Source organism: Caretta caretta, chromosome 5, assembly GCF_965140235.1.
Source record: "Caretta caretta isolate rCarCar2 chromosome 5, rCarCar1.hap1, whole genome shotgun sequence".
Lineage (NCBI taxonomy): Eukaryota > Metazoa > Chordata > Testudines > Cheloniidae > Caretta > Caretta caretta.
In genome coordinates, this window is record NC_134210.1 from 111728281 (window position 1) to 111754753 (window position 26473).

At 40.3% G+C, this 26473-nt stretch overlaps 1 protein-coding gene across 4 annotated transcripts in view; it reads left to right on the forward strand.

Annotated features, from left to right (window-relative positions):
• The window catches only part of CNTLN (centlein), a 282930-nt gene that overhangs the window by 129568 nt on the left and 126889 nt on the right, over positions 1-26473 (forward strand). For all 4 annotated transcript variants that reach the window (XM_048849837.2, XM_048849838.2, XM_075128810.1 and 1 more), the window contains 3 exons: positions 4997-5170; positions 13701-13826; positions 22163-22284. In XM_048849837.2, the coding sequence (XP_048705794.2) occupies positions 4997-5170; positions 13701-13826; positions 22163-22284 (422 nt within the window). The remainder of the gene's footprint in view (positions 1-4996; positions 5171-13700; positions 13827-22162; positions 22285-26473) is intronic.

Sequence of the window (26473 nt, forward strand, 5' to 3'; positions counted from 1 at the left end):
CTCTGTCCTTCTCTGCATCCATCTTTCAGCCCTTGTCCCCATATTGTCTGCCAGCCCCCGCCTCGCCTCCCCCCGGGCACATGTCCTGCTCTCACTCTCTGACCATTCTTTCTGTCCCTGTCTTACTCCTAGTCTCTGCCAGTCTTTGACACCTTATGTCACTTGCCTCTGGGATACACAGCGGTCACCTTTTTGATCCCAGCTACTCCATGCTCACTTGGATCCATCCAGCAAGAGGAGAAGTGGGAGAGTCAGCTTGGCTGCCTCCTATTTTTCCATCGTTGTGGTCCCTGGTGACTGGTGGAAAAACTACAAGAAAATCCCTGCTGCCCTGATGGGTACGTTACATTCCAGTAGGGCTGTGGGGAGGTGTGACAGGATTGCAAAATGCCCAAGGTGAGATGCTTGACCTTTGGCAGTTCTGAGAGCCTGCTTTTAATGTGTACTCAGTCTGTGTGTGTGTGCAACTGTGTAGGAGTATAACTGTACAGGGACTTTGAATGCAACCTTAGGATTTGGGGACAAACTTGAAGGAATTGAAATTTTATGGAGCTACTGACAATTCTCTCTCATCCTTGTGGAGACTTAGAATTCCAGCTAGTGGGAAATAGGTTTACTACAGCAGGGATTCTGCATTAGCAGTTGTAGAGGAGCTTCACTGCTGCTCCTTAGTATGTCGTAAGGCTTTTTTTCTTTGCAGTCTTTGCAGATCTCCTTAGTACACATTCTGGATTGGACTGTGTGGGTGCAGGATTTGAGACTTGATTACTTTCCTAAGTCCTGAACTGCAGCACCGCTCCTACTTAAGGTCATGTCCATTTTTTAATGTCAGGATGCAGTGAATAATCTGCAATTTCTGTCAGTTTAATTTTAACATTTCCATTATTATTTTTCATTTGTATTGCAGCACCCAAACAAGAGTGCAGATGAAAAGCTTAACAACTAAAGAGGTTTGCTAGTGCTGAAAAAGGGCAGTGACCACTCCTCACTATGGGTCTGACAATTTCACTCTGTCTTTCAAGATCTACAAATCCTGGAATAGTATTTCTTTAGTCGGTTATTTTCTGTTAGAAGAAAAGCCTGGCTAGCCCAAAAGTAAACCCCTTCACTTCAGAATTAGTTTTTCACTATTTTTTTTCTCCTAGCCAAGGAAATTTAGTACACAAAATTACATTAAAGCAATGTGAAATGGATATGCACCTGAGCCATATCCCCAAATCTGAATACAGCTGAACTTTGAGATAGCTTTGATTAAATTTGTATAGCTTGGAAAATGTCTAATTTTAAATCTAAAAACTCATGAAATTCAGAAGTCCTTTTGAACTCAAGTAAAAAATTGTTACCAGACTGGTAAACATAGAAAAGTGTATATCAGGTGGTAAAGAAAAGGTTAAAATACTGGAAGGTAACACACAATGTCTTAAAAAAACCACTACATTCATTAGAGAGAATCTCAGTCTTAAAAATAAATATCTTCAGAATAAGGTGTGAGTTCTCAGAGTTCCTGAAACCACAGAAAGAGCAATACCTATAAAATATACAGTAGATTCTGAAGACTTCATACCTATGAAATATACAGTAAATTCTACACAGGTAATGGTAATCTACTGCATAACTTTAAGAACACAGACCCTTCAAAAGTTTCTGATAAAATAAAAACCCAGAGAAATATGTATATTTGTGTGTATGTGTACAAAGGAGATAACAAGAAAATATGCATTTAGTAGAATTATTTCCAATGAGTACCCCTGCATGTTCATTTTTGCACAACTCTTACAGTTAGAGAAAAAGAGAGATGAAACAGAAGAAAAATTTGTTGAGTGAAATCCTGGGCTCACTGAAGTCAGCGAGAGTTTTGCCATTGACTTCAGGGTAGGGAACCATTTTCTGGTTCTTAAGTTTATTTTCATTTCATAACACTTATGCATATCTCATTGGTGACTGGGGAAATTTGACAGCAGAAATACAGTAACCAGCCAATAATTATACCGTATAGGAGGACTTAAGTTTATTTGGATACTGTAATCCTACTGGTTCAAGTTCAGTATAAATGTCTTGGAGGGTTTTTTGAAAAAGTTATATTTCATGGAAATAATAAAATATAGCCCTGAATTAAAATAGTCATAACTGAGCCTATGTGTACACTTACACTGTTGTGTGTAGAGTACATGTGTAGCTGCACAGTGCGGTGAAAGGCAGGCTGTGTCCACACTTGCCACTGCAGTATGTGTAGCTACATATGCAGTAAAAGATTCTGGCAGCTCCCCACTGCTGGAGCCTTTCACTGTGGCAAGAAAAGGCTCTGCCAGGGGGAGCTGCTGGAGCCTTTCCCTGTGAGGATCCATGGATCTTGATCCCAGTTCCATGTGAACTCAAGCACCCATCATGTTCCAGCTGCCATCCATCAGCTTCTAATTAATGACTGGGTTGAGTTGCTAATGGAACCCGAGCCCCACCAGAGGCACTGCCCATGAGAGTCCTGACTGGCAGAGCGCCTGACCCCTCTGATTGGTCTGGCTGTGCTATTGAAGCTAGAAGGAAGCACAGGGATTTGTCTGTGCAACTGGATGAATTATTGACTGGCTGCTTCTTTGGACCTTGCATTCTCACTTGACTCATGAGCTTTGCTTTCTGATGTGTTCCTGCCTGGTTCCTGATCCTTTCTCCTGACTCCAGCTCTGACACTTTGCCTGACTCACAACTCTGATTCTTGGCTCAGGTTCCTGATTTTGACTCCTGCTCTGACCACTAGGTCTGACTGCTTAAGCCCCATCATGACTTTCACTGCAGCATAGAAATGCTCCAGCAGTGGGGAGGCAGAGGGCACTACACTGCAGATGTGGTAAGCACTGCTTGGACATGTAGAAAGCTGCATAGTTTCTTTGCCCTGGGGCTTTAGTCATATAGGGCACTTACTCGCCTAAGCCGTGTCCTACCGTCTACACTGCTATTTAGAACTGTGCTAGCTGGGTGTGCAGTTTCTGTACTCTGCACACGGCTGGTAAGTGTAGACGTACCTTGAGTTTGGAGAGTCCACTCCCTTTTCGCAAGCTGGCAAGGAACTGTTTTATATCTAATGGATGTATCATTTACATGTAGTGCAAAATTTAACAGCAAACAACTTTTATTCAATCTAATATCTATGGGCATGGGCGTGAGTGCATGTTTATTAGAATGAAAAAGAGGACGTTATTTTGTATTGAACCTTTTTTGATAATTTTATATACGCAAACTTGATTGAAAAGCTCCATAAAATCTAACATCCTAAAGTGTATTACTTAAATGAAAAACAGCAAAGACCCTTTATTCCTTGGCTTTACTCTTCTCTTCTGGGTTATTTTCACCTGTGTGTAGTGTAGAAGCTCTGTCTAATTGTAAAGTGAAGAATCCTACCTTCATAGAAATCCTCCTTTCTGTGATTGGCAAACCAAATACCAGTCCTGTCCCTTTCTCCTCGCTTTTTCATTTTTTTGTTTATGATCTCCCAGTCGTTGTAGGCTTGCCTTCTAGTGTCCCTAGGGATCAGAAATGGGGGAGAGGAAGTGTTCATCTATCTGCAACCACATACAGTCTCAAATAGCTTATAGAATGCAATAGAGATTGTTAAACGAACTGTGCCAATAAGAGTGTTGACCATTTTTGTTCCCTCACGCTGAAGAGTCTCCCACTCTTCTCTCTGTGTCTGGCTGAGGAGTGACTTTATTTATTATGTGAACAAAATTAGTGCTTGATATTTCTGGTTTTATGTTTACTTGCAGGAACTATGAATTCATAGTGCTTATGGGCAAAAAGTTGCAACGGAAGGAATCATGTGTCTATGTCCACTATCCTATTCTTTAATTCTGCTGCATCTTTAGTGTATTCACTTGTGAGCAAAGCCCTTTTGCTCAGACTTTGCTATGTGTCTGACGATATGCTTGAATGTGGAAACTGTCCAGCAAACTTAAAGAAATGGTTTCTTGCAGCACAGTTTTGTTTTTTTGGATTTTTTTTTGGCCAGATCATCTGATGTGTATATTTGGATGAAGAAATAATAAGTGTTAATAGGTATTCTAGCAACTTCCTTTCCTTATGGAAATGAGTAGTCCCCTTAAAGTAAATGATGGTACTTTTGTACGTCAGAAGCCTGATCTGAAGGTGACTGAAGTCCATGCAAATCTTTCTAGTGATTTCAATGGATTTTGAATCAGGCCCAGGGTGAGAAGAATTTGGCCTTATTATATTATGCCAAGGAATCTTTATAAAATGAGTTAATAAATTAAAAATTTTGAAAAATCTAATCCAGTGGCACCATGAAAATGTGTACATGAATTACTGAGTAACAGTTTGATCCAGTGTCATTAACCTTCTCTTCCTCTTCTCTTTTGTATTTCTTCTCTTCCATCTTTTTTGTTAAATTTGACCCTCATTATTTGTATCGCCTGAATTTACATTACAAGCTCCACAGGTCGGGGCTGTGTCTTTACGTATTTTTGCGAGGCATCTGCTACGCTTTTGGGCACTCTAAAATAATTACAAAAGTAGTACTGAGAGTAACATTGCCACTGCTGTTCATCTTCTAGTTTTGTAATTATTGATACCAAGAGGCTTGGGATCTTAATTTTTAGCACTAATGAATTTTGGAGTTAAAGCTTTTTGTCAAGAAATCCTAACTTTTTTCATGTAGGAGTTAAAATGACTGCAGTAGTTGTTTTTCACCAACTTGCTTTAATGTTTGTATGGAGACAGACATTGTAAATCATTATAAACAAATTGTTTAATGTTTTCTCCTGATTTTAAAAAAGTGTGATGTTGTGAAAATACATTTGCTTAGATCTTAAGGAGTTGTTTTTGATAGATCACTACACCTTGGATTCCCAAGGAGGGAAGCTTTTACAGCTTGCACAGATTCATGATGTAGATGATCTTGTTTCTGAAGGTAGCTTTGTCTAAATTTTCTTATTACAATTCTATGGTTTTTAATGTTACTAATTAAACATGTGCTATTATTTTCTAGGAATTTCAACAACCTTCTTTAAATGAGCTAGAGTGTCTTATAGCATCACAGAAATTTGAAATACAGTTTTTGCAAGAAAAATTGAAAACAGCAAATCTTAATCTAGCAGAGCATAGCTTTTGCAGCACAGACATCCTTGAAAGCAAAAACGTAAAGTCTGAAAGAAAGCACAAGGTAGGTTAGTTTATTGTCTTGTATTGTTATGTCAAAATGAGGCTGGCAAAGCCAAACATTTTTGCTCAGGGGTTCAGATAACAACTGTTTTAATAACTGTCCATGCTGCTTATAATTCTGGAAGCTTGTTTGAAGGGTGTTTGTATTATCTGCCAAAGACTTGCTAAAATAACTTCAGGGAGTAGAAATTTTTACCTTATTAACACAGAATAAAGGATTCTTAATATAATTAAATTATTTAATGGCCAAATTCTTTGCAAGTTTCTTAAAATGAATATTAAGTATTTCATTCTGTTTGCTAGGATACCCTTCTTTCCTTTCTATGGAAATATAAGTAATAAGAATTTTTATTTTATAAGAGTTTGTAAATAAAGCAAAATGATGCCTCTGAATTTTTAAATATGAAGTGGTTTTATTTTATACAAAGTACTAAAACTAGAACTCCTTCAGTTTATAGTCCAGATAGCTTTTATTTTGTAAAGTACTAGATTGCATCTTTCCAGATCATTTGTTGTTTTATTTATAATTGTGTTCCTTCTTCTATTTAAAGTCATTATTACTTATTAATAAAATAGATATTAAAATAATTCTAATGGTTGAATATTCATTTATGGTATTAATGTAAACTAGTCAGCAACTTCCTTTTCTAAGATTTTGTTCTTGAGGTTTTATAGAGCACACGGGGTGAAAGGCATTTATGTCACATGGGAACTCACAGAAACCCCCGTTTCTAGCTTACAATTCAGTCAGTAATAAAGTGGGGTGGCATTCTGCTTTCTCAAAGATGTTCCCTTATGAAGACTACCAAGTAGCTAGTATTCTATGCCCTGGTCTACACTAGGACTTTAGGTCAAATTTAGCAGCGTTAAATCGATGTAAACCTGCACCCGTCCACGCGATGAAGCCCTTTATTTCGACTTAAAGGGCTCTTAAAATCGATTTCCTTACTCCACCCCTGACAAGTGGATTAGCGCTTAAATCGGCCTTGCCGGGTCGAATATGGGGTACTGTGGACACAATTAGATGGTAATGGCCTTCGGGAGCTATCCCAGAGTGCTCCATTGTGACTGGTCTGGACAGCACTCTCAACTCAGATGCACGATTGTTTGCCGTTGCTCTGACGCAGGGAGGGGCGACTGACGACATGGCTTACAGGGTTGGCTTACAGGGAGTTAAAATCAACAAAGGGGGTGGCTTTACATCAAGGAGTATTTCAGGCAGGACTTCACGGAGGGTTCCAATAAGAAATGGTGCACCTAAGTTATTGTTCTTATTGGAACAAGGAGATTAGTCTGGCCTCTGATTGATACATGGCTAGATTTACCTCGCTGCACCTTCTCTGTGAGTGACTGCAGTGTGACCTAGAGGAATGAGTTCCCTAGACGGGGGCGTGGGGTGGGGGGAGGTTTGCAAATGAGTACAAAACAAATCTGGTCTATTTCTTGTTTTGATATACTCCATCTATCTTTTACATCTTTGGCTGGCAGCAGACAGTGCAGAAGGACTTCTATAAATTCGACCTAATTTCGTAGTGTAGACATACCCTAAGTTACAGGACCTTCAGTGGTCAGCTCTTCCTCAGTATTCCATACTGTACGTTATGCTTGGAAAATACTTATTTTCAGATCACTTGTTCACAGGAAGCTAAAATTTTAAATTTGTTTGTCCAAAATATGATTGTCCCAATTTTGGGGATGTTGTCTCTTTCAGGTATATTAAAATCAAGTCATTGAACAAAATAATTTCTCTGCATTCTTCTTGTTCTTCTCTTTTGGACTGTTATGCAGAGCTTCTAATTTTTGTTTTTAGTGTGTGAGACTTTGGTGTGTCTGAATGTATGTATGAGCTTGTTTTGATGATGTCAACTGTAGACATTCACATAATACATCTTTCAGCACTATAGGACAGTGAGAACAGTATTTCAGCAAAAAGCTATGTTTTCTGAAAGACAAGGGACGTAATGGTTAAAAGCCTTGTTAAATTTGCATATTCTCTGTCATTTGTCTTGTCATCCCTGTGATATGGATTTGGACATGCAGACCAAGATTGTCTTTCATTGCTATACTTTCCAGTACAGCCCCTTGCTAGCTTTTACAAAGCAGTAAGCAATAAGAAATCCTCATTCCTCTTCTTGAAAAGTAAGTGAGAATTCAGTCACAATGGTTATAAAATTCACCATGAAATACAATATTCCCACAAATATACCTTCCTTGCTCTCTTTACAAACACCCCTAACTTGGCCTACATGAGCCCCTGACTCAGTTTTTGCAATGTTCCCAATAGGTGACATCAAATTATATCTTTAGTGCTCTGACCTTAGTGGCAACCCATTCTGATGGATATATCAGAATTAGCTCACAGTTGCCCAAGGCATCAGCCAGAAGGCCAAGTTACCTTCATCTAATGAGATTTAGGCCCAATTCACCAAAGCACCTTGATCCAGCAAAGTATGTGCTTAACTTTAAGATCTTTAATAGTTCCATTCATTATTAAAAAAACCTGGTAAAGTTTTGGTTTTTCCCATGTTACGATTTATGGAGTAAACTCGTCGTACAAGATTCTTGTGGAAAAAGTGGCACTTTGTGCTGCATGTATTTCATGTGATTTGTAGAGAGGTCTCATGTATAGAGAATCAGTTCTTAAAGTTGCTCACCGAGTTAGAAGACTATCCATATAAAAAAACTTCCCATACAAGTTACACAAAATCTTTCATTTTTCTGTCATAAAACCCATAGATATTTATCTTTCCATTAATAGTGGAAAGTGAAATTATGTCTGTTTCTCACATTACTTAGCATATTTTTCTGTGGTTGTTCTTTAAGACTACTTCCATGAAAGCTTTCAGCATTGCTCTCTCTTCATTCAGGCTGATCTATCTTCCCCTCTACCCCACAAAAAAAACAGACTATTTTTTTTTTGTTCCAAATAGGGTTTTTTTAAATGTTTAAAGCAACCAAATCTGTATATATATATATAGTTTTGATGTAAATGTGTTTAAAATACTGTGTAATTTGAGGATTGATTTGCAAATTAAAGTGCCTAAACCTGGCAGCAGAAGCAACTAAGTTTGCAGTTGTGAGGCAAGGTATTACAGAAGCCATCTCCCCTTGAAATCAAATTGAGTTTTGCAGCAGCCCCAGGCAATCACATTGCAGCACCTTTTACTACACAGCCTACTTTAACTTGGCTAGAAAATTAAACTTCAGTTTTCTGGCAAAGACTGCCTTTGAATTACCTGACTGCAGCTGAAAAGCCGAGACCCAGTCTGTTCTCTCCACAGATCTCTGATCAGATTACTTAACAGACAACAATTTATTCAAACTGAAGTATGTTCAGTAGTCGGTTCTTACTAGTTCCACTACTTCTCATTAGGCGTTATTTGTGTCACTGTCATCAACGGGGATAGTTCTCTACCTTTTCTATACTGTGACCCTATGTTGCAACAGAAAAAAGTTTCATGACTCCTCTGCCATCTAGCCATCAAGGGAGTATGGTCTTCTCTTGTCCTGTCTCACCTTCTTTCCACCCTTCCTCCTGACTGGTAGCTCAGTGCTGCTGTGCCTGATATCGGTCAGGCCACCTCCAGCCTCCCTTGTTCTCCTTGTCTGTGGACAGGAAACATGATATTCTTTTTTGAGTGCTGGTCCCTATGGTATTCACTGTGGGAGCATGTGTGCTCCATGCACCCTGGACTGGAAATTCTTCAACAGAAGTGTCCGTTGGTCGGTACCTGCATTTCCTCATGCTTCCAACTGAGGGCATAAGGGGTGGCACAGACTGACCATGTCTCATTTCTTTCTGCTAATTGTGATCAAGCGCAGGACCCAAGGTTCCAGGCTTCAAACTCTGCCTCACTTGCCTCTTGGTATTCCTGATGAGTGATCCGTACAAGAGCTGCCTGGATTCCCACATCGCCTTGAGATGTGACCTCTGTCATGCTTTTCCACTGTGTACCAGGTACCTTCAAGAGTTCAGACTTCGGAGACACCTTATGGAGTTCTCAGTGAGGCCTATTCAGACCCTGGGCCTTCCTGATCCCCTTCTACCCAACCTGAACCTCTTGGTAGCATCTCTCTGGCTTCAGGATCAGCCAGTTCAGTGTCCTCCTACGAGCCCAAAGACTGAAATGAAGACACAGTGAAGGCAAGGGTAAACATTCTTGAAAGAAGAGGGATAAATCACCCCACAAATCCTCTAAAAAGAGGTCTCCCTCCCTATTTCATCCAGCACTGCCTGAGACTCCATGTCCCCAAATGGGTGTATCCAGAACTCAGAGAAAAAGGCAGGTGTTGGTAATAACATTCCTACCAGTGCTGCAAAACTGCACACTGAAAGGGCAGGACCAGTTCCAGCACTACACAGAGGCAGAAGAGACCATTCTCCTTATGCACTGGCGGTACCAATCTGGTCCCAAGGTGATGCTGGCCATACCTAACACATCAGCCAGCTCTCCTCCAGCAAGACTTTGATACATTTTTGTTGAGGATCTGGCAATTTATACGGTCCTCTCAAATCCGATCCTGCTGAGAGATTTCATGACACTGTCAACTCAACATTCACTGTTCCCAAGCTCCAGCTGTGAGGTGCAAGGCCTGACACCACCGGTGCATTATTCTCCAGTTCCTGTCCCTGGTCAATTGGAGTCAGGTCTTGTGGCTCCACCGCTAGAGTCTGATGACTCTTACTCATAAGAAGAAAATTACTTGGAACCAGCGATCCCTATGGCAACCCAGCAAAGTGGTTTTCAGCCCTGACAGGGCTTCCAAAATCATGTGGATGCCTTTGCACTAAATATGACGTAGCAATATTTTCCCTCCAAGTGTCACTCGATCAGACAGTGTCACACTCCATGGCTACCTCAGAGCCATGAGACAGGCCTCATGGTTGCAGGCATTGTGGTTCCCCAAGGAGGTTCAGGCAACAGTAGAGGACCTTCCCTTTGAGGGTAACAATCTTTTTAGTGAAAAAATAGATGTCATTTCACACACACACACACCCATCAACTACTCTTGTACTACCGTCTTCTCCTTAGAGATCCATACTCCCACAGAAAACGTTTCAGGCCTCGTCCTTCTAGATACCACCCACAGCCTCTCTCTTTCCACCAAAAGGCCTACCCATCCCCCAGAAAACAATAGAGGGTCCAGCATGACAGGCACACAGCACTATCCTACTCCTCTCTTCAGTCCCAGCCACTTGCCAAAATAACATTTTGACAGGATGCCTGAGAGCCATCAACTAGCCTTCATACCACCTGTTACCTCCATTCCCTTTGGTGGCTTGTTTTCTCCCAATGTGGCACCGTATAACTCTGGACAAATGGGTCTTGGACATCGTATTGACTGACCACACTTGAGAGTTCCTGTCTCTCCCTCCCCTCCCCCACACAACACTCTCCCTGTCCCTTTTCAGGGATCCCCTCACAAGAGGATTCTCAATGTATTCCCTGGCGGACAGCCTCAGCAGACATTTGCCCAGGGATCACAAGTGGGAGTTCCACCTGTCAGAAGGGCACTACATCTTCCGTCAGTGAGATATCCCATCAAGATACCTTTTTGAAACCCAGCAGAACAGGAAGTTCCTGATATATTGCTTCTACTTACACAGAACAAGACGCTTTTTGAAGGCTCCAAGATTATTTGCCACTATCACTGAAATTGAAGAGAGAAGCTGTCTTTTTCAAAAGATACTCTAAGTGGATTTCTATCTGCAGCCTCTTTTTTACCATCTTAAACAAAACTGCTCCTCCTCAGACTGTCCGGGCCCAATCAACTAGAGCCCATGTGGCGTCAGTGGCTTCCCTGCAAGGAGCTCCCATCTCAGAGATCTGTAGATCTCCGACTTTGGGCTGCATTCACACCTTTACCAGACGTTATGCTCTTATTCAATCTTCAGTTGGAGATGCTTCTTTAGGTTCAGCAATCCTTCAGTCTATGGTGCAACACACCTCCTTGCACCCTCCTCCTCAATGAGCACATCTTGGGCATTACCCACAGTGAATACAGAGAGGAGCTAGCACTCGAAGAGTGGAAGCTTATAGCAACTGGAGTTCTTGGAGATGTATGGTCCATATGGGTATTCACAACCCGCTCTCCTTCCCTTCTGCTCGGGTCCTCTTTGGATTCACAGTAGAGTAGGAACTGGAGGGGCGGTCAGTCCATGATGCTCCACAAGCCCTCGGTTGGGAACATGAGGAGACTCAGGTACGTGGACCAATGGACACTGCTATTGAAGAATTTGCAGACCTGGGCACACAAAGCTCATGCCCCCCCACAATAAATACCCATAAGAACCACACGTCTATAACGTAAGTAACCTTCCCCTTTGACTTCTAGTCCCAAGCTTCTGGACAATCAGATTTTTCTCAGCCTTCTGTACACATATGAAGTTTAAGAAAGAAGTTAACTCGCTGCTCATGAAAAATAAGGTGTCCTGTAACACTTATAACATTTTAAGTTCTTAGTAAGACCACTAAATATAGGTATGTAGTAACTAGATACTATGGTAGACATGGATTTGCGTTTGGTATGTGTGAAATTTGATTAGTATATTGACTATAAACACAAAGGCCAAGATTTTCAAAAGTGAGTGTTTTCAGTTTTTGAGTGCCCAACTTCAGAAACCTTAATGGAGCCTGATTTTGCAAAATCTTAAATGTTCGACCCTTTAATGCGTCTCAGACTGAGCACTTTATTGAGTGAGGCAGACAAAATAATTAGTCACTTTTGAAAATATTGACCAAAATTTCATATTAAAAAAATATTGACCAATGATCTTGCTTTTTCATAGAAATCTATCCTCCTCCTAGGTAACATGTAACGATACTAAATATATACCACATTGTAAAAGTATTTTAAACATTAATGCAATGAGCTTCCTTATATCTCCAGTTTGTTTTCCAGCTTGCATAAGAACTTCTGAAAACACATGGAGTGTATGGGATCTTGTCCCTGAGTTATGACAATTTCAGATTAGGAATTTCAATATGTTGAATCTAAATGCTTTATATAGATTAATACAATAAAAGTGGAATTCTTTCTGCCATAAGAAGCAAATAAAGTTGTAATTTTTCACATGTTCTGCTCTCCTGTTTTTGATTTCTTTTATTTAGGCATCTTTCAAATGCAAGGAACTTTAAAATACTTAAATTAACCATAAATATGTAGAATCTGATGTTCTTATTTTCTTTAAAATTGTATGGATATTTATAGGAAAAATCACAAACTACAACATGTGTGTTTTTTAAACTTACCACTGCAAGACAATGGCCAAAGGAAAATGAAAAGAGTCTCTTAATTTGTATAACAGGATTTGGGAAGATAAGCTTATGGGGTAGTGTATTGCCAGTATCTGTGGTTTCCCCTTTTCCATGGTCACAGAAAAGTGTTTTTTATCTATTTTGACAGTATTACAAATGCTTTTGTTTATATATTGTTTGCTAAGATAATATTACTGATATGACCGATAAAACACTGACATTTACATACATAAGAATTAATAAAGAGTATTCTGATCTGTTGTATGGTAACTGAGAATGTTATCCAAACTCTTCTTGTTATATATCATTTACTTATTATAAAAAATAAAAATTGTAATGACTCATCCCCCCACTATTTGTCCAAAGTTGTTATATGATTACATGTGGTTTAAATAATTTTAATAATTAATAATTTAATAATAATGATTAATAAAAGTACATGTCAAATTTTAATGAAGAGAGCTAAAAAACTGACCTCTAACACTAATGGTGTTCCTGTATTCTGACTATTTCATAGTGATGGAGTTTAAAAATGATTACCTCATGGATATTAAGCTGCTGCTCAATGTTTCACTGTCCTTAATCAAAGTTATTCAGAAAATCAGTACTCCTAATCTGAAGGGGACTTTATTTGTTTTATATAAGGACATATGACATAGTAAAAACAAGAATGCTGCCCATCTTAAGTGTTACTTTCACATATTCTTTCTCCAGATTGCTATATGAAGCTGTACATAATATAAACACATATTCTTGTCTCTTGTTAGCCACATTATAGTTAATGACCATATGGTCATTATGGTATAAGATCTACTGTCTGTTGTATTTATATTCCTCAAGCATATTGTTCCTTCAACTTCACAGTGTGTTAAACTATTTCAAAGGGAAAAAAATCCTTTCCCTCTTGTTTCTGGTTGTCCTATCAAGTGTAACCTTGGACCCTTATAGAGCAATTAGACCAGCCTCTATCCCCTCCTTTGTAATGAGGTTTCTTGCATTTTTGAGTCTATAACCCTTTAGTCTTCCCTAATGGGACATCATTATTCTGAAAGAAACAATGTAAATGTAAATGAATATTCTCATTAACAAGTCACAGAGAAACCTTTAGTGGTAGCGCTGTGGTAATTCTGCTTGTTATTTCTCTGGTATTCCATGCAGGATTTTTTTTATAATTCATTATTAGTATTCAAAATTACTTGTTCTTTAATTTTGCATGTCTTTCATAATCCAGTGTTCCAACTAGTTCAACCATGTCCTTGTTTTATTCTCCAGGAACCACCTGTGAAACGTTCAAGGTCTCTGTCCCCAAAGAGCTCTTTTAGAGAGTCAGAGGAGCTAAGGAAGCTTAAAATAGCTGAAAAGAAGATTGAAAACTTAGAGAAGACACTGCAGCTAAAGGTGAACACTAAAATAACCCCCAACGCTTTAGCTACAAGCTTTTGTAGATGTAGATATATAAAAATAAACATACATTTTAAAAGTATAGAATGCACACATTGTTATATAGACTGTAACTGTGTTAGCATAAAGTGGTGTTCTTCATTAATCCTTGTGCTTAAATTTTTAACTTCCTAAAGTGAATCTTGTGTTGATATTTCTGAGGCCCCAAATACTCTAAAATTGAAGATATTACATCACTAATTCACATTGATTTGACAAATTTTCATAGCTCAGGATTAGAAGGTTGCAGCATGAAGAATGTGTTAGAAATAAGTTGAAGCAGAATATAAAAAAGGGAACAATTAAGACAGATAAGAACATGGATGAGATGCTAAATAAGTAATTTCTTTGCATAGCTTTTCACCATGGAGGAATTTCTGGGAGACACCTACTTTTATCTGGTGTTAAAAGTCAGGTTCTATAAGAGATTCAGGTATCATAAGAAGAGGTGCTGAGACAAACCCATCAAGGAAAAAGATAAGTCACCTGGTCCAGATAGTATACCAAAAGCTCTGAAAGAATTTAGGAATGAAGTGGTTATGCGGTTATAAAAATATGTACACTCTCATTAAAATCAGCTATTATACCAGAGACTAGAGGGTAGCAAATATTGTACTTATATTTTAAAAGTGTATTTAAGTGAATTACAGACCTGTAGGCCTTTACAGCTGTACCTGGTAAATTGGTTGAAATGATAATTAGGAATATAAGACGTATAAAAGATCATGACATAGTTGATGTGGCATTGTGCCCCCATATTCTTCATAGTAATATTGTTATGATACAATTATGGCATAACTAAGATGTATTTTATGCAAGATGGGTCATGTAAGATATCATTGAAAAGGTTATGATTCACAATATGATTATCCTATTTGTGTGCATGTATCATTTTGGTATCTGAAGTTAGGAATATTGTCTATGCATCTATTACAAATGTGTTTACACGTGGGGAACGCCCACTAGGCAGAATACAATCAGTCTAGATGCCTGGCTGGGAAGGGCCATTAGGAAAAACAATAGGTCTTAGAAGATGCTAATCTCCTACTGGGGAGCCTTCCTGAGGACACTACAAACAGCCTCCTAGTCATGGCTGCTGTGTCCCTACAGAGGCATGTGACCAAATCACCTGGTACTGGACTCCATCTTGGAATACCAGTGTTTTTCCACTGACTGAGCGTAGGAACCAAGAGGGGAGATAAAGGGTCCTGCCATATACAAAAGCTATTTAAGGCAGGGGAGTGACATCATCATGGTTCTTCACTGACTCCCCACCCAAAGGAGACTGCTGAAAACACCTGAGGAACAAAGACTGGACTTGGAGGAGAAGGGCTGAACCCAGGCTAGAGGGATTTCTAGCCCGTGAAAGGAATACCTGAGTTTTTCAAGCTGCAACAAGTGCAGCTTGCCCTCAAGAATCTCTGCAAACTGCCTAAATCAACAATTAGGGTGAGAATTTGCTACTCATATCCAATCTCTTTAGTATATTAAGCTTCTATTGCGTTTTTGTTTATTTGCCACATAATCTGCTTTGATCTGTTTGCTATCCCTTATAATTACTTAAAATCTAGCTTTTGTAGTTAATAAACTTGTTTTGTTTTGTCTAAAACCAGTGCGTGGAAATCATAACTTGAGTCAGAAAGCTGTGTATATTCCTCTCCACGTTGAGGGAGGGGGGCGAATTTTATGAGCTTACGCTGTACAGTTCTCTGTGCAGCAAAAGATGATATAATGTTGGGTTTACACTTGGGGGGAGGAGTGCCTTAGGAACTGGGAGGTGCCTTAGCTGAGCCTTCCCATGCTGAGCTGATATCAGCATCTGTGTGTAGCTGCAGCTGGGTATGTCCCTGTATGTGTGCTGGAGGAGGCTTGAGGGCCTGTCATAGCAGAACAATGTAAAGGGAGTCCAGGCTGGTGGGTCAGGCAGGCTTAGTGTACCCCAGTTCCAGGTGGCACCCCATGGGGAACCCGTCACAGTTGGGTCTAACCAACCAACACTGTTTCTTCAGAGAGAAATCACACCTCGCTAATATATTGTAATTATTTTAACTGGGCAATATAAATATTTGGTAAGGTAGAACCAGTTGAAATTTGTCTGGACATTTAAAAGGCCTCTGAGAGAGTCCCGCAAGCCACTGCTGAAGAAACGAAAAACCTAATGGACTGAGAAGCAAAGAATTGTCCTGGATCAGAAATTGGCGAAGAGACTGAAAACAAAGAGTAGGAATAAATGGTCAGTTTTTCTGATGGCAAAAGGCTAACAGCAGCATGCCTCAAGTTCTGATATATTTCATAATGATCTGAAAAAGGGGGTGAGTAGTGAGTGTAAACCAACAGGCAGGGAGACATTCACTGACATATACTCAGTCAGAAGGCAGGGACCCTAGGGGATTAGTGTTTGGCTCAGAGAACACATTCTGTTCCTCTCCCTGTGGCTGGCAAAGAAAATGTTGTAGAAGACGATAAGTCAGATACTATAGGACCAGTACAAGCAGTCTCTGTTCAGGAGATCGTACTATCTGTTGGTAGATCTCCAGAGCAGGGATAAACAGAAACTCAATAACAAATGCATTGTTGTTGGACTGAGAAAAGGTTTGTTATTTTCTTTTTCACCAGTTACACTGGTGGTCATAAAAATACGATTAGGCAAAACTGCAGTCATGCTTGTTGTTCTGGCCCAGGCCCAGCAGTATTGGTATTCGGAGTTCCAGGATCTTAAATAAAAGTCTCCTGAGTTTTGTAAATTCCCACTTGTGCTATTTGCTGTGTTTTGCATTGAGTTGTGAAAGTGTATAACAAAACCAGGTCTGCTGGGAGGTGCAGGAATGCTCTTGCGCTAGGATGATGTCATCAGTTCCCTCTATATAAGAGAGTGCTCAGCCACCTCAGTTCCTTCACTGCTGATGCAGAAAGCTAAACAGAAAGCTAAAATCTCTTGTGTCCACGAGCTAGTTAGCCAATCTTCTTGTTGTTAGCTAGTTAGAATTAGTTATGGTATAGTTGAAGTAGCCACTTGCTTCATGTCAACCCTGAGGCTATGTCTGGTCCTGAACCCTGTAGAGGATGCAAAAGGGGTGCAATCTGCTCAGCCATCTTTCCAGAGAGAGACAAACACATTTGGTGCTTCATGTGCATGAGAGAAACTTATGTAGTGTCCCAGTGCTCAGTTTGCTGCTCCTTCATTCTTTGCATGAGGAAGAACAGACAGTCAAGACTGCAGTCACACTTGGCCTCCTTAAGCCATCAACTGGACCATACTAAATACTCCTCTTGAAGCCTCAATGTCTCTCTCAGTGCCAGGTCTTTTTTAAAATGACCTGAGATGCATGCTACTGCCCTGTCCTCAGGACCATCCTCAGTGATGTGCCCCTGATTGATCTTCCTGTGGCAATCATTTACTGGGGCTGAGCCTTCCACTGGAACTGTCTGGTGCTGCTCCATCAAAATAGATTGCTCTGGCACCATAGTCTACATTGTCACTGCCATTGGCATGGAAAACATCCTTCGTTGTCATTAGATTCAACACTGCAAGTGAGAGACTAGCTTTCTCATGCCCTTATGACTGTTCAGGGGAAGGGACAAGAGGAAGCATTCTGATTAGTTATAAAACAAATCATACCCCCCGGCTGCTCTTTTCTGTTCCTCCCTCTACAAGCAGTAGGTCTTAGAGTCATCCTTTGCTTAGGCGTGTTACGGTAGTGTTGATCCATTTTTCCTGTTTATTAATTATTTATCACTGAATATCACCCATTTTTAAAATGTTAAAGTTCATTATCATAGAACATCACGGTTGGAAGGGACGTCAGGAGGTCATCTAGTCCAACCCCCTGCTCAGAGCAGGACCAATCCCCAATTTTTGCCCCAGATCCCTAAATGGCCCCTATCAAGGATTGAACTCACAACTCTGGGTTTAGTAGGCCAATGCTCAAACCACTGAGCTACCGTTAGCTACAGTTTAAATCCACATTGTTGTTCCTATATTCTTTATGATGACAGAATCCGATGAAAAATCCAAATTTAAAAAGTGTAATGTAACAATCGATGTTCATTTTGCAAAAAAAAAAAAAAAAAAAAGTCAGCTTTTCAAAGCTATGTGTACGTACAAACATTTGAATGTACCTACAATGGAAATGAGATTTTTGTCGAGCACATTGCCAGTTAGGTGCTTAACATTGCCATTATTTACATGCAGGAGTCATTTATCCTTGCCTGGTACTCCAGGTCAGACTAGGAATGTATAGAGAATTTCCTTTTAATTCATCTTCGGGTTCTCCCAGGATCAGACCAAGACCCTTTACCCTTATGGGCATGGCACATTGCTTTCTATCTGGGTACATGTATCGCTCTCATGACTCTTGTACTTGAACACCTTTGTAGGAATAGATTCCAGCATCTGAGCAGCCATCCAACAAAGAAGTTACCATTAAAGAAATATAGTCTTTACTCTTCCTCCTGAACATATCGGAGGAAGGTAGTGACATTCCCCTCTCTTAGAGATAAAGTATCACCATTTTTTAAGACTAAATGTTGATCGCTTGGAGATGAGGATGCAAGTTTGCCTGAGGATGCCACAAGAACCATATCTTAGGCCTTGTCAACACTTAAAATGGTTTGCTGGTGTATATATCTCTCCAGCTCTCCAAATGGAAAAAGCAATTCAAATTCTTTTCTTCTGCCTAAGATAGTGGAAGAAGGAAACAGTAGATATTATATATTTGGATTTTAGTAACAAATTTTATAATCCGATTCTCAAAATTCATTTGTGTGCTTGCATAGGAAAATTATTACATTCACTCTTATGTAACATCTAAGTAATGACCTGGTGAGGGGGAGCAACATGCTAATGACATTTGTAGATTACATTAATTTATAGGTATTATAGACATATGTGAGGACAAAGAAATAATACAAAGGGACACGGTGTACAGACTAGAACTGTGGGCAGAAGATGAAAAAATTAGATGTAACTTGGAAAAATGTAAGGTACTGCAGAGAAGAGAGGAGGGATGGTCTTATGATTAAGGCACTTGATTGGAAATCAGGAGGAGATCTGGGCTCTGTTCTCGGCTGTGTCACAGACTCCCTGTTTGACCTCAGGCAAGTCACTAATCTGTATATTTAATGAGTTGTTCAGAAGCTTAATTCACAAATGTACTTTGAGAGCCTCATATGGAATACGATGTAGTAGTGCAAAATATTTTTATTATGCTGAAAGAAACTGTGGGGTGATAGGAGACAGGAATTAAGCTTGAAGTATGATATGGCAGCAAAAAAGGCCAAAAGCAATTTGGGGTTGTATATGCACAATGAATTGGAAAAGTAAAAATCTCACTCTATATATGCCTGTGGGAGTGACTGTCTCTGAAATATTGTCACTTCTTGGCACTTCATTACCAGAAGATAATGACAAATTGGCGTTGTCTCAGTGAAAAGCTGCACAAATAATCAGTAAGAACTGATTTATGAAGAAAGATTAAGTGCCTGATTCTGCCATTCTTACTCACACTGACTAGTACCATAAGCAATGGGACTGACTAAACAAGAGTGGCAAAATCAGGCCTTCTGGGGTGGAGTGTAACTGTACAACTATTAGAAGGGGAATTACTTATGTTGGTACTAGAGAGTATAACTAGGAGTAATAGGATGAAATTAAAAGTGGGAAAATGCAGACTGAGTATCAGGAAAAATGTTGACAGATTTATTATACTTTGAAATAGTCTCCCAGTGGATGCTGTGAAAACCCTATCTATCACTTGGCCCATTTAAATCCAAAGGGCATACATAGCGCTAGAAAATATACTGTAGAGAACAATCCTGCGTTGGTAGGGAATAGAAAAGATGATTGAAAGGTATTTTTATCTCTAATTCCTATCATTCTGTGGTAGAGGATTCTTTCAACCTTATTCATTCCAGATTAAATGAAGATTTATGCCAGGAAAGTTAAACATTAAAAAAAAAAATTATTGAAGAATTGCTTGATGACAGCAATTCCTGCAGGCCTTGCAGTTTGTCTAAGTGGGCTTTGTAAGCTGTGACTCCAGAGGACCTTACAAACCCCACAAAGGTTGACTTTTTACTCTGGCTTCCTCTTTTCAGTTTTCTATTCTGAAACCAAGGTCCCTAATGTAGCTTTCCTGCCCCTCCCACTTGACCCCATAGTAGTAGCAAGCCTGCTATTCTCTCATTATTGCCATCCTCTTCTGGGCCATGCAGAATTCAAAAGTCTGCAATGAGTCATTCATAATTTATGAAGCTGCGAGTCATTGGACAACTTGCACTTTGCAAAGGGTGCATTAGGCCATGGCAAAATATGCACCAGACTGCTATGTGCATATAACAAATACATACAGCTTTGGAAGCCCACCGCCAAAGGCATCTCAAGGCCATTATTATATGTTTTTTAAATATTTTAGGACCAGATTCTTAAGGCCCCAAAGCTGCATAAAGGGGCTAGAAATAGGGCGGATCCTGTCATCTGAGAATTACCCGAGCCATGCCGGAATTCTCTGCTGGTGTATAGCTGGCATATTTATTTACACCACCACATGCACTTATATGCAGGGTATGCCAGGAGCATGACAGAGTTGGCTGGATTGCTACTGCATACTGGCCATTCTCAGAGGCCAATATATTGTTGGGGCCTATTACCAGCTATGCTAGATCAGAGCAGCACTCAGATCTGGCGCTGGCATAGTCCTGGTCTTGAGAATTGGGCATCTGCAGTTGGTTTCTTTATACTCCCCCACTTCCTGTACCCCACTCCCTGCAGTAGACCTGGGCACAGCAGAGAATCTGGATCTTAGTTAATAGTTTCCTGCAAAAAAAAGGGCTTTGGGAATCCTACAGTCTGTACATTCGTTAGCATTTTAGTATTAATATGATAACTTTAAGTATTTTGGTATAGGAAACTTCAAAACAAGTGAAAGGCACTTTTACTCCTTCAGTACTTATAGAAGATTTTGACATTTGTAGGTTAATCTGTTTTGGTTGTTTGTATTTTTGACACTTAAACTGGAAAATGTTTTAACAGGGAACAGTGAATTCTGGCTATCTCTAATCCTGGTGGTGTGTCTTGCATCAGACATTCCTAGAAAAATTCTAACCTTAGATGCAGTGTGGCATCTGAAGTCTCAGTTGGATTGTGTTTCCGTTTTGAGTATGTGTATTGAAAAATCAGGCTGCTGTTGGGAAGCGAGGTTCAGCATAAATATGGAGAGACAAGCACTTCTCTATACTACTAGCCATGGTTTATTGTGAGATTTAATTTTTATTGTTTCCAGCTCTAGGTGCTAGAATATTTGTATTTATTGGCTCATACCAAAGGTATTCCCTGTTCTTAATCAGTACATATCTACTAATAATGTATTTTGATGATATTGATATGAAGGGGCAGGTGCTGCAGAACTCCCATTGAATTAATTGGGAATTCAGTGCATAGCACAGCAGAAGAATTGAGACCAACTTTTATTACAAATTACTATTTGTTTAATTTTGTATTACACTCTAGGATTTAATTTGCTCCATTCTGTAAGGAATGCTATATGCATTAAATGCAGTTAAATGCTCTTGTGTTATATTTATACCTATATTTATTGGGGATGCAGTATTAAGGTGCGTAAAACCCTTGTTTATATGTAATCCTGGAATATAAATCAATGCATACTCCTATTTTTTTTCCATTCTTGTAGAATGACCTGTGTTTTCCCACATGATCATGGTCATATTAAAGCATGGGTCAATTTCCTCCCCTACTTTTCTGACTTAATACTGTACAAGAGGTCAGAGACTAGGTAATATAAGAATAAATGTATATAATGTGTGAAATCCTGGCCTCCTTGAAGTCAACAGAGTTTTTGCCATTGACTTTAATGGGGCCAGGATTTCACCCAGTGTATGTATAAAACATATAAATGCTGAGTAGCCCATAATATTAACAAATGCATGTTTGAGTAAAATACAATGCAGAAAATCCCTTTTCAGCCTATATATTTCCATGTGTACTAAATCAGTGCCTCTGTGGGAAGAACATTAATAGCTTGGGTAGTAAATACTTGAAACTGTTTAAGCAGCATGAAAAATGATGAGATGCCATATTTACTTGTAAGTAGTCATGAGAAATAGCAAACCAGTTATTTGAAACTAATTACTCTGATTTTCAAACTTTTTATTTAAATTTCTTAAGTTCAACAAATTGTATGTGTAACAATTGGAATTTTAGCTTAGTCATGCTGTCAGTATGGAGCTGTCCATTACATTTTACCAAACTCTTAATTTTTCTGTTTGGTGTTATACAGACCCAAGAAAATGATGAGCTAAGAAAAGCCCATGAAAAACGCAAGGAGAGGTTGCAGATGTTACAGACCAACTACAGAGCAGTAAAAGAGCAATTAAAGCAGTGGGAAGAGGGCTATAGCAAGTAAGTTAAATAGCTCATTGAAAACATTTCACCTAAATATTAAATCTGAATGAAGATATCGTATACGTGTTCTAAAAGTGAATTTGATTCAAATGAAGTTATGTGATGATCAGGTCTTTATCTTTTATTAAAACAGAACACATGATTACATTTTAAGATTAAATCATAAGAGTAAAATGTCATGAATTTACTTAGTTTAAGATTTCATTTTAAGCTTGACTACTGGACAAAGGTCTGATAGGGTTGCTTATTATGCCTATCTAATTCTCCAGGGGATTAATTTGTGGACTCTATGTTTTTCAATTTCTGTAATGAAACAATTGCTTTTTATGTTACAAATTATTTACAAATATATTTATTAAATAATATACAAATAATAATCCCTCAGTAAAACATTGAAAAATTCAAATATTAAAAAAGGATATTAGGATTGACTTTAGTTATTGAAAGGGAAAAAAACAGCATATGCTTCAAAAAGCAGAATATTCACCTTTACCAAATGGCTCTAAAGATATTATATCTGGTCATCCTGGAAGCTAATTGTTAATCATATTATAATTAAAAAAAAACTAAATAATGAGAATATTAAAACTCTGGCAAGTACAAGTTTTAAAATGTTTCAAAATCCCACCATAATTGGCAAAAATTCCCATTCTAAAATCTGAAAATTATGCCTAAAATCTTGTGTGTTAATTTAGGGACATTCTGGAACTATAGATATATCACAGTATTTAAATTTTAGAAATTTTAAGGGCTGAAGTATTTAGGCCCTGTTACAGGAAAACTTTTAAGCAGGTGTGATTGGGACTTAATTTGCTTAAAGTTCAGCTGTGCTTAAGTGCTTTCCTGAAAAAGGATGTTTTCCATAATCAGGGTCTTGGTTCACTCCTGTTAATCCTGATAATGTCTAATGAAAGATTCATGGTCAGATTCTCATTGACACTAGGGTTTTGTCTGCTCTGCAACGTAAGCCCAGGTATAGTAGAACTTGAGTTAGCAGTTCTACTATACCTGGGCTTACATTGTAGCTAGGCCTGGAGTGTCTACACTTATTTGTAATGCCAGTTAGGAATTGTTGAAATCTGGGTCCCAAACTGGACCTCCAGCATATGCATTTCATTATGTAGGCTCGAGTCCAACCACCCATATCCCAGACTTCCTAGTGCCCTCCCAAAACGTGGCCTCTGCAGCCCTTTGTTCGTGGCATAACTTGACTTGTGGGAAAACTTGACTATCCACCAAACTTGGCTGTCCAGAACACAAAGAAAGTTTGCGCTTGGGATTGTGGGATACTTTTGGCAGACTTTCAGAGCATGAGTCCAATGGGGCTGCATCTACAATGCAAAGCAATGTAACTTGAACCCTGCGTCCTGACTTCACTCAGGCATGGACCCTCCACCCCGTGGGGCCCTGGAACCTTAGGTTAGTATGATTTGTGTGTAGACAGAAGGAGAGTTAGGCTTGAGCCTGAGTTAAAACCCTGGGCTTACACTGCTGTGTAGACATACCCTAAGGCTCCATTACACCTCTCTAAGGGTATGTCTACACTGCGAAATTAGGTCGAATCTATAGAAGTCGGTTTTGTAGAAAGCGTTTTTATACAGTTGATTGTGTGTGTCCCCACACAAATGCTCTAAGTGCATGTAGTCGGCAGAGTGTGTCCACAGTACCGAGGCAACCGTTGACTTCCAGAGCTTTGCACTGTGGGTAGCTATCCCACAGTTCTCGCAGTCTCTGCTGCCCATTTGAATTCTGGGTAGAAATCCCAGTGCCTGATGGGGCTAAAACATTGTCTCGGATGGTTCTGGGTACATATCATCAGGCCCCCCTTCCCTCCCTCCTTCCGTGAAAGCAAGGGCAGACAATCGTTTTGCACCTTTTTTCTTGATGTGCAGACGCCATACCACGGCAAGCATGGAGCCCTCTCAGCTAACCGTCACCGTATGTCTCCTGGGTGCTGGCAGACGTGGTACTGCATTGCTGGTAGCCGTCATCGACGTAGTCCTGGGTGCTCTTTTAACCGATCTTGATGAGGTCAGGGGCGCCTGGGCAAACATGGGAGTGACTCAGCCAGGTCATTTCCCTTTTAAGTTTTGTTTCATGGTGATTGAGTCCTACCAGCAGTGCACTGTCTTTTAATCAGCAGCCAGCAGAAGATGATGACCAGCAGTCATACTGCACCGTGTTCTGCCGAGCACTCAGGAAATGATGATGGCTAGCGGTCGTACTGCACAGTCTGCTGCCAGCAAGATGTATAAAGATAGATGAAGTGGCTCAAAACAAGAAATAGACCAGATTTGTTTTGTATTCATTTTCTCCTCCCTCCCTCTGTGAAATCAACGGCCTGCTAAACCCAGTTTTGAGTTCAGTCCTTGAGGTTTTGAGTTCTATCCTTGAGGGGGCCATTCAGTTTCTCGCAAAGCCACCCCCTTTGTTGATTTTAATTCCGTGTAAGCCAACCCTATAAGCCATGTCATCAGTCGCCCCTCCCTCCGTCAGGGCAACGGCAGACAATTGTTCCGCGCCTTTTTTCAGTGCAGACGCCATACCACAGCAAGCATGGAGCCCGCTGAGATCACTTTGGCAATTAGGAGCACATTAAACACCACACGCATTATCCAGCAGTATATGCAGCACCAGAACCTGGCAAAGCGAAACCGGGCGAGTAGGCGATGTCAGCGCAGTGACGAGAGTGATGAGGACATGGACACAGACTTCTCTCAAAGCACGGGCCCTGGCAATGTGGGCATCATGGTTCTAATGGGGCAGGTTCATGTGGTGGAATACCGATTCTGGGCTCAGGAAACAAGCACAGACTGGTGGGACCGCATAGTGTTGCAGGTCTGGGACGATTCCCAGTGGCTGCAAAACTTTTGCATGCGTTAGGGCACTTTCATGGAACTTTGTGACTTGGCTTTCCCCTGCCCTGAAGCACCAGAATACCAAGATGAGAGCAGCCCTCACAGTTGAGAAGCGAGTGACGATAGCCCTATGGAAGCTTGCAACGCCAGACAGCTACCGGTCAGTCAGGAATCAGTTTGGAGTGGGCAAATCTACTGTGGGGGCTGCTGTGATGCAAGCAGCCAACGCAATCACTGAGCTGCTGCTATCAAGGGTAGTGCCTCTGGGAAATGTGCAGTTAACAGTGGATGGCTTTGTTGCAATGGGATTCCCTAACTGTGGTGGGGCCATAGACGGAACTCATATCCCTATCTTGGCACCGGAGCACCAAACCGACGAGTACATAAACCACAAGGGGTACTTTTCAATAGTGCTGCAAGCACTGCTAGATCACAAGGGACATTTCACCAACATCAACGTGGGATGGCCGGAAAAGGTACATGACGCTCGCATCTTCAGGAACTCTGGTCTGTTTCAAAAGCTGCAGGAAGGGACTTTATTCCCAGACCAGAAAATAACCATTGGGGATGTTGAAATGCCTATAGTTATACTTGGGGACCCAGTCTACCCCTTAATGCCATGGCTCATGAAGCCGTACACAGGCAGCCTGGACAGTAGTCAGGAGCTGTTCAACTACAGGCTGAGCAAGTGCAGAATGGTGGTAGAATGTGCATTTGGACATTTAAAAGCACGCTGGCGCAGTTTACTGACTCGGTTAGACCTCAGCGAAACCGCATTTTGCCTCCCCCCAGCGCGTGGCTAGCCCCCTCCCCCCATGGTAACAGCAGGGAACATTTCTGATCAGCCACAGGCAAACAGCCCAGCAGGAATGGGCACCTCTGAATGTCCCCTGAAGAAAAGCACCCTATTTCAACCAGGTGGCCATGAATTATATCACTCTCCTGAGGATAACACAGAGAGATAAAGAACGGATGTTGTTTGAACACCAGCAAACATAAACTGCAATGCTTTGTTCTGCAATGATTCCCGAGTACGTGCTACTGGCCTGGAGTGGTAAAATGTCCTACCATGGTGGATGGAATAAGGCTGCCCTCCCCAGAAACCTTTTGCAAAGGCTTTGGGAGTACATCCAGGAGAGCCACGAATGCCAGGGTAAATTAATCATTAAACATGCTTGCTTTTAAACCATGTATAGTATTTTAAAAGGTACACTCACCAGAGGTCCCTTCTCCACCTCACCAGTCTGGGAGGCAGCCTTGGGTGGGTTCGGGGCGTACTGGCTCCAGGTCCAGGGTGAGAAACAGTTCCTGGCTGTCTGGAAAACCGG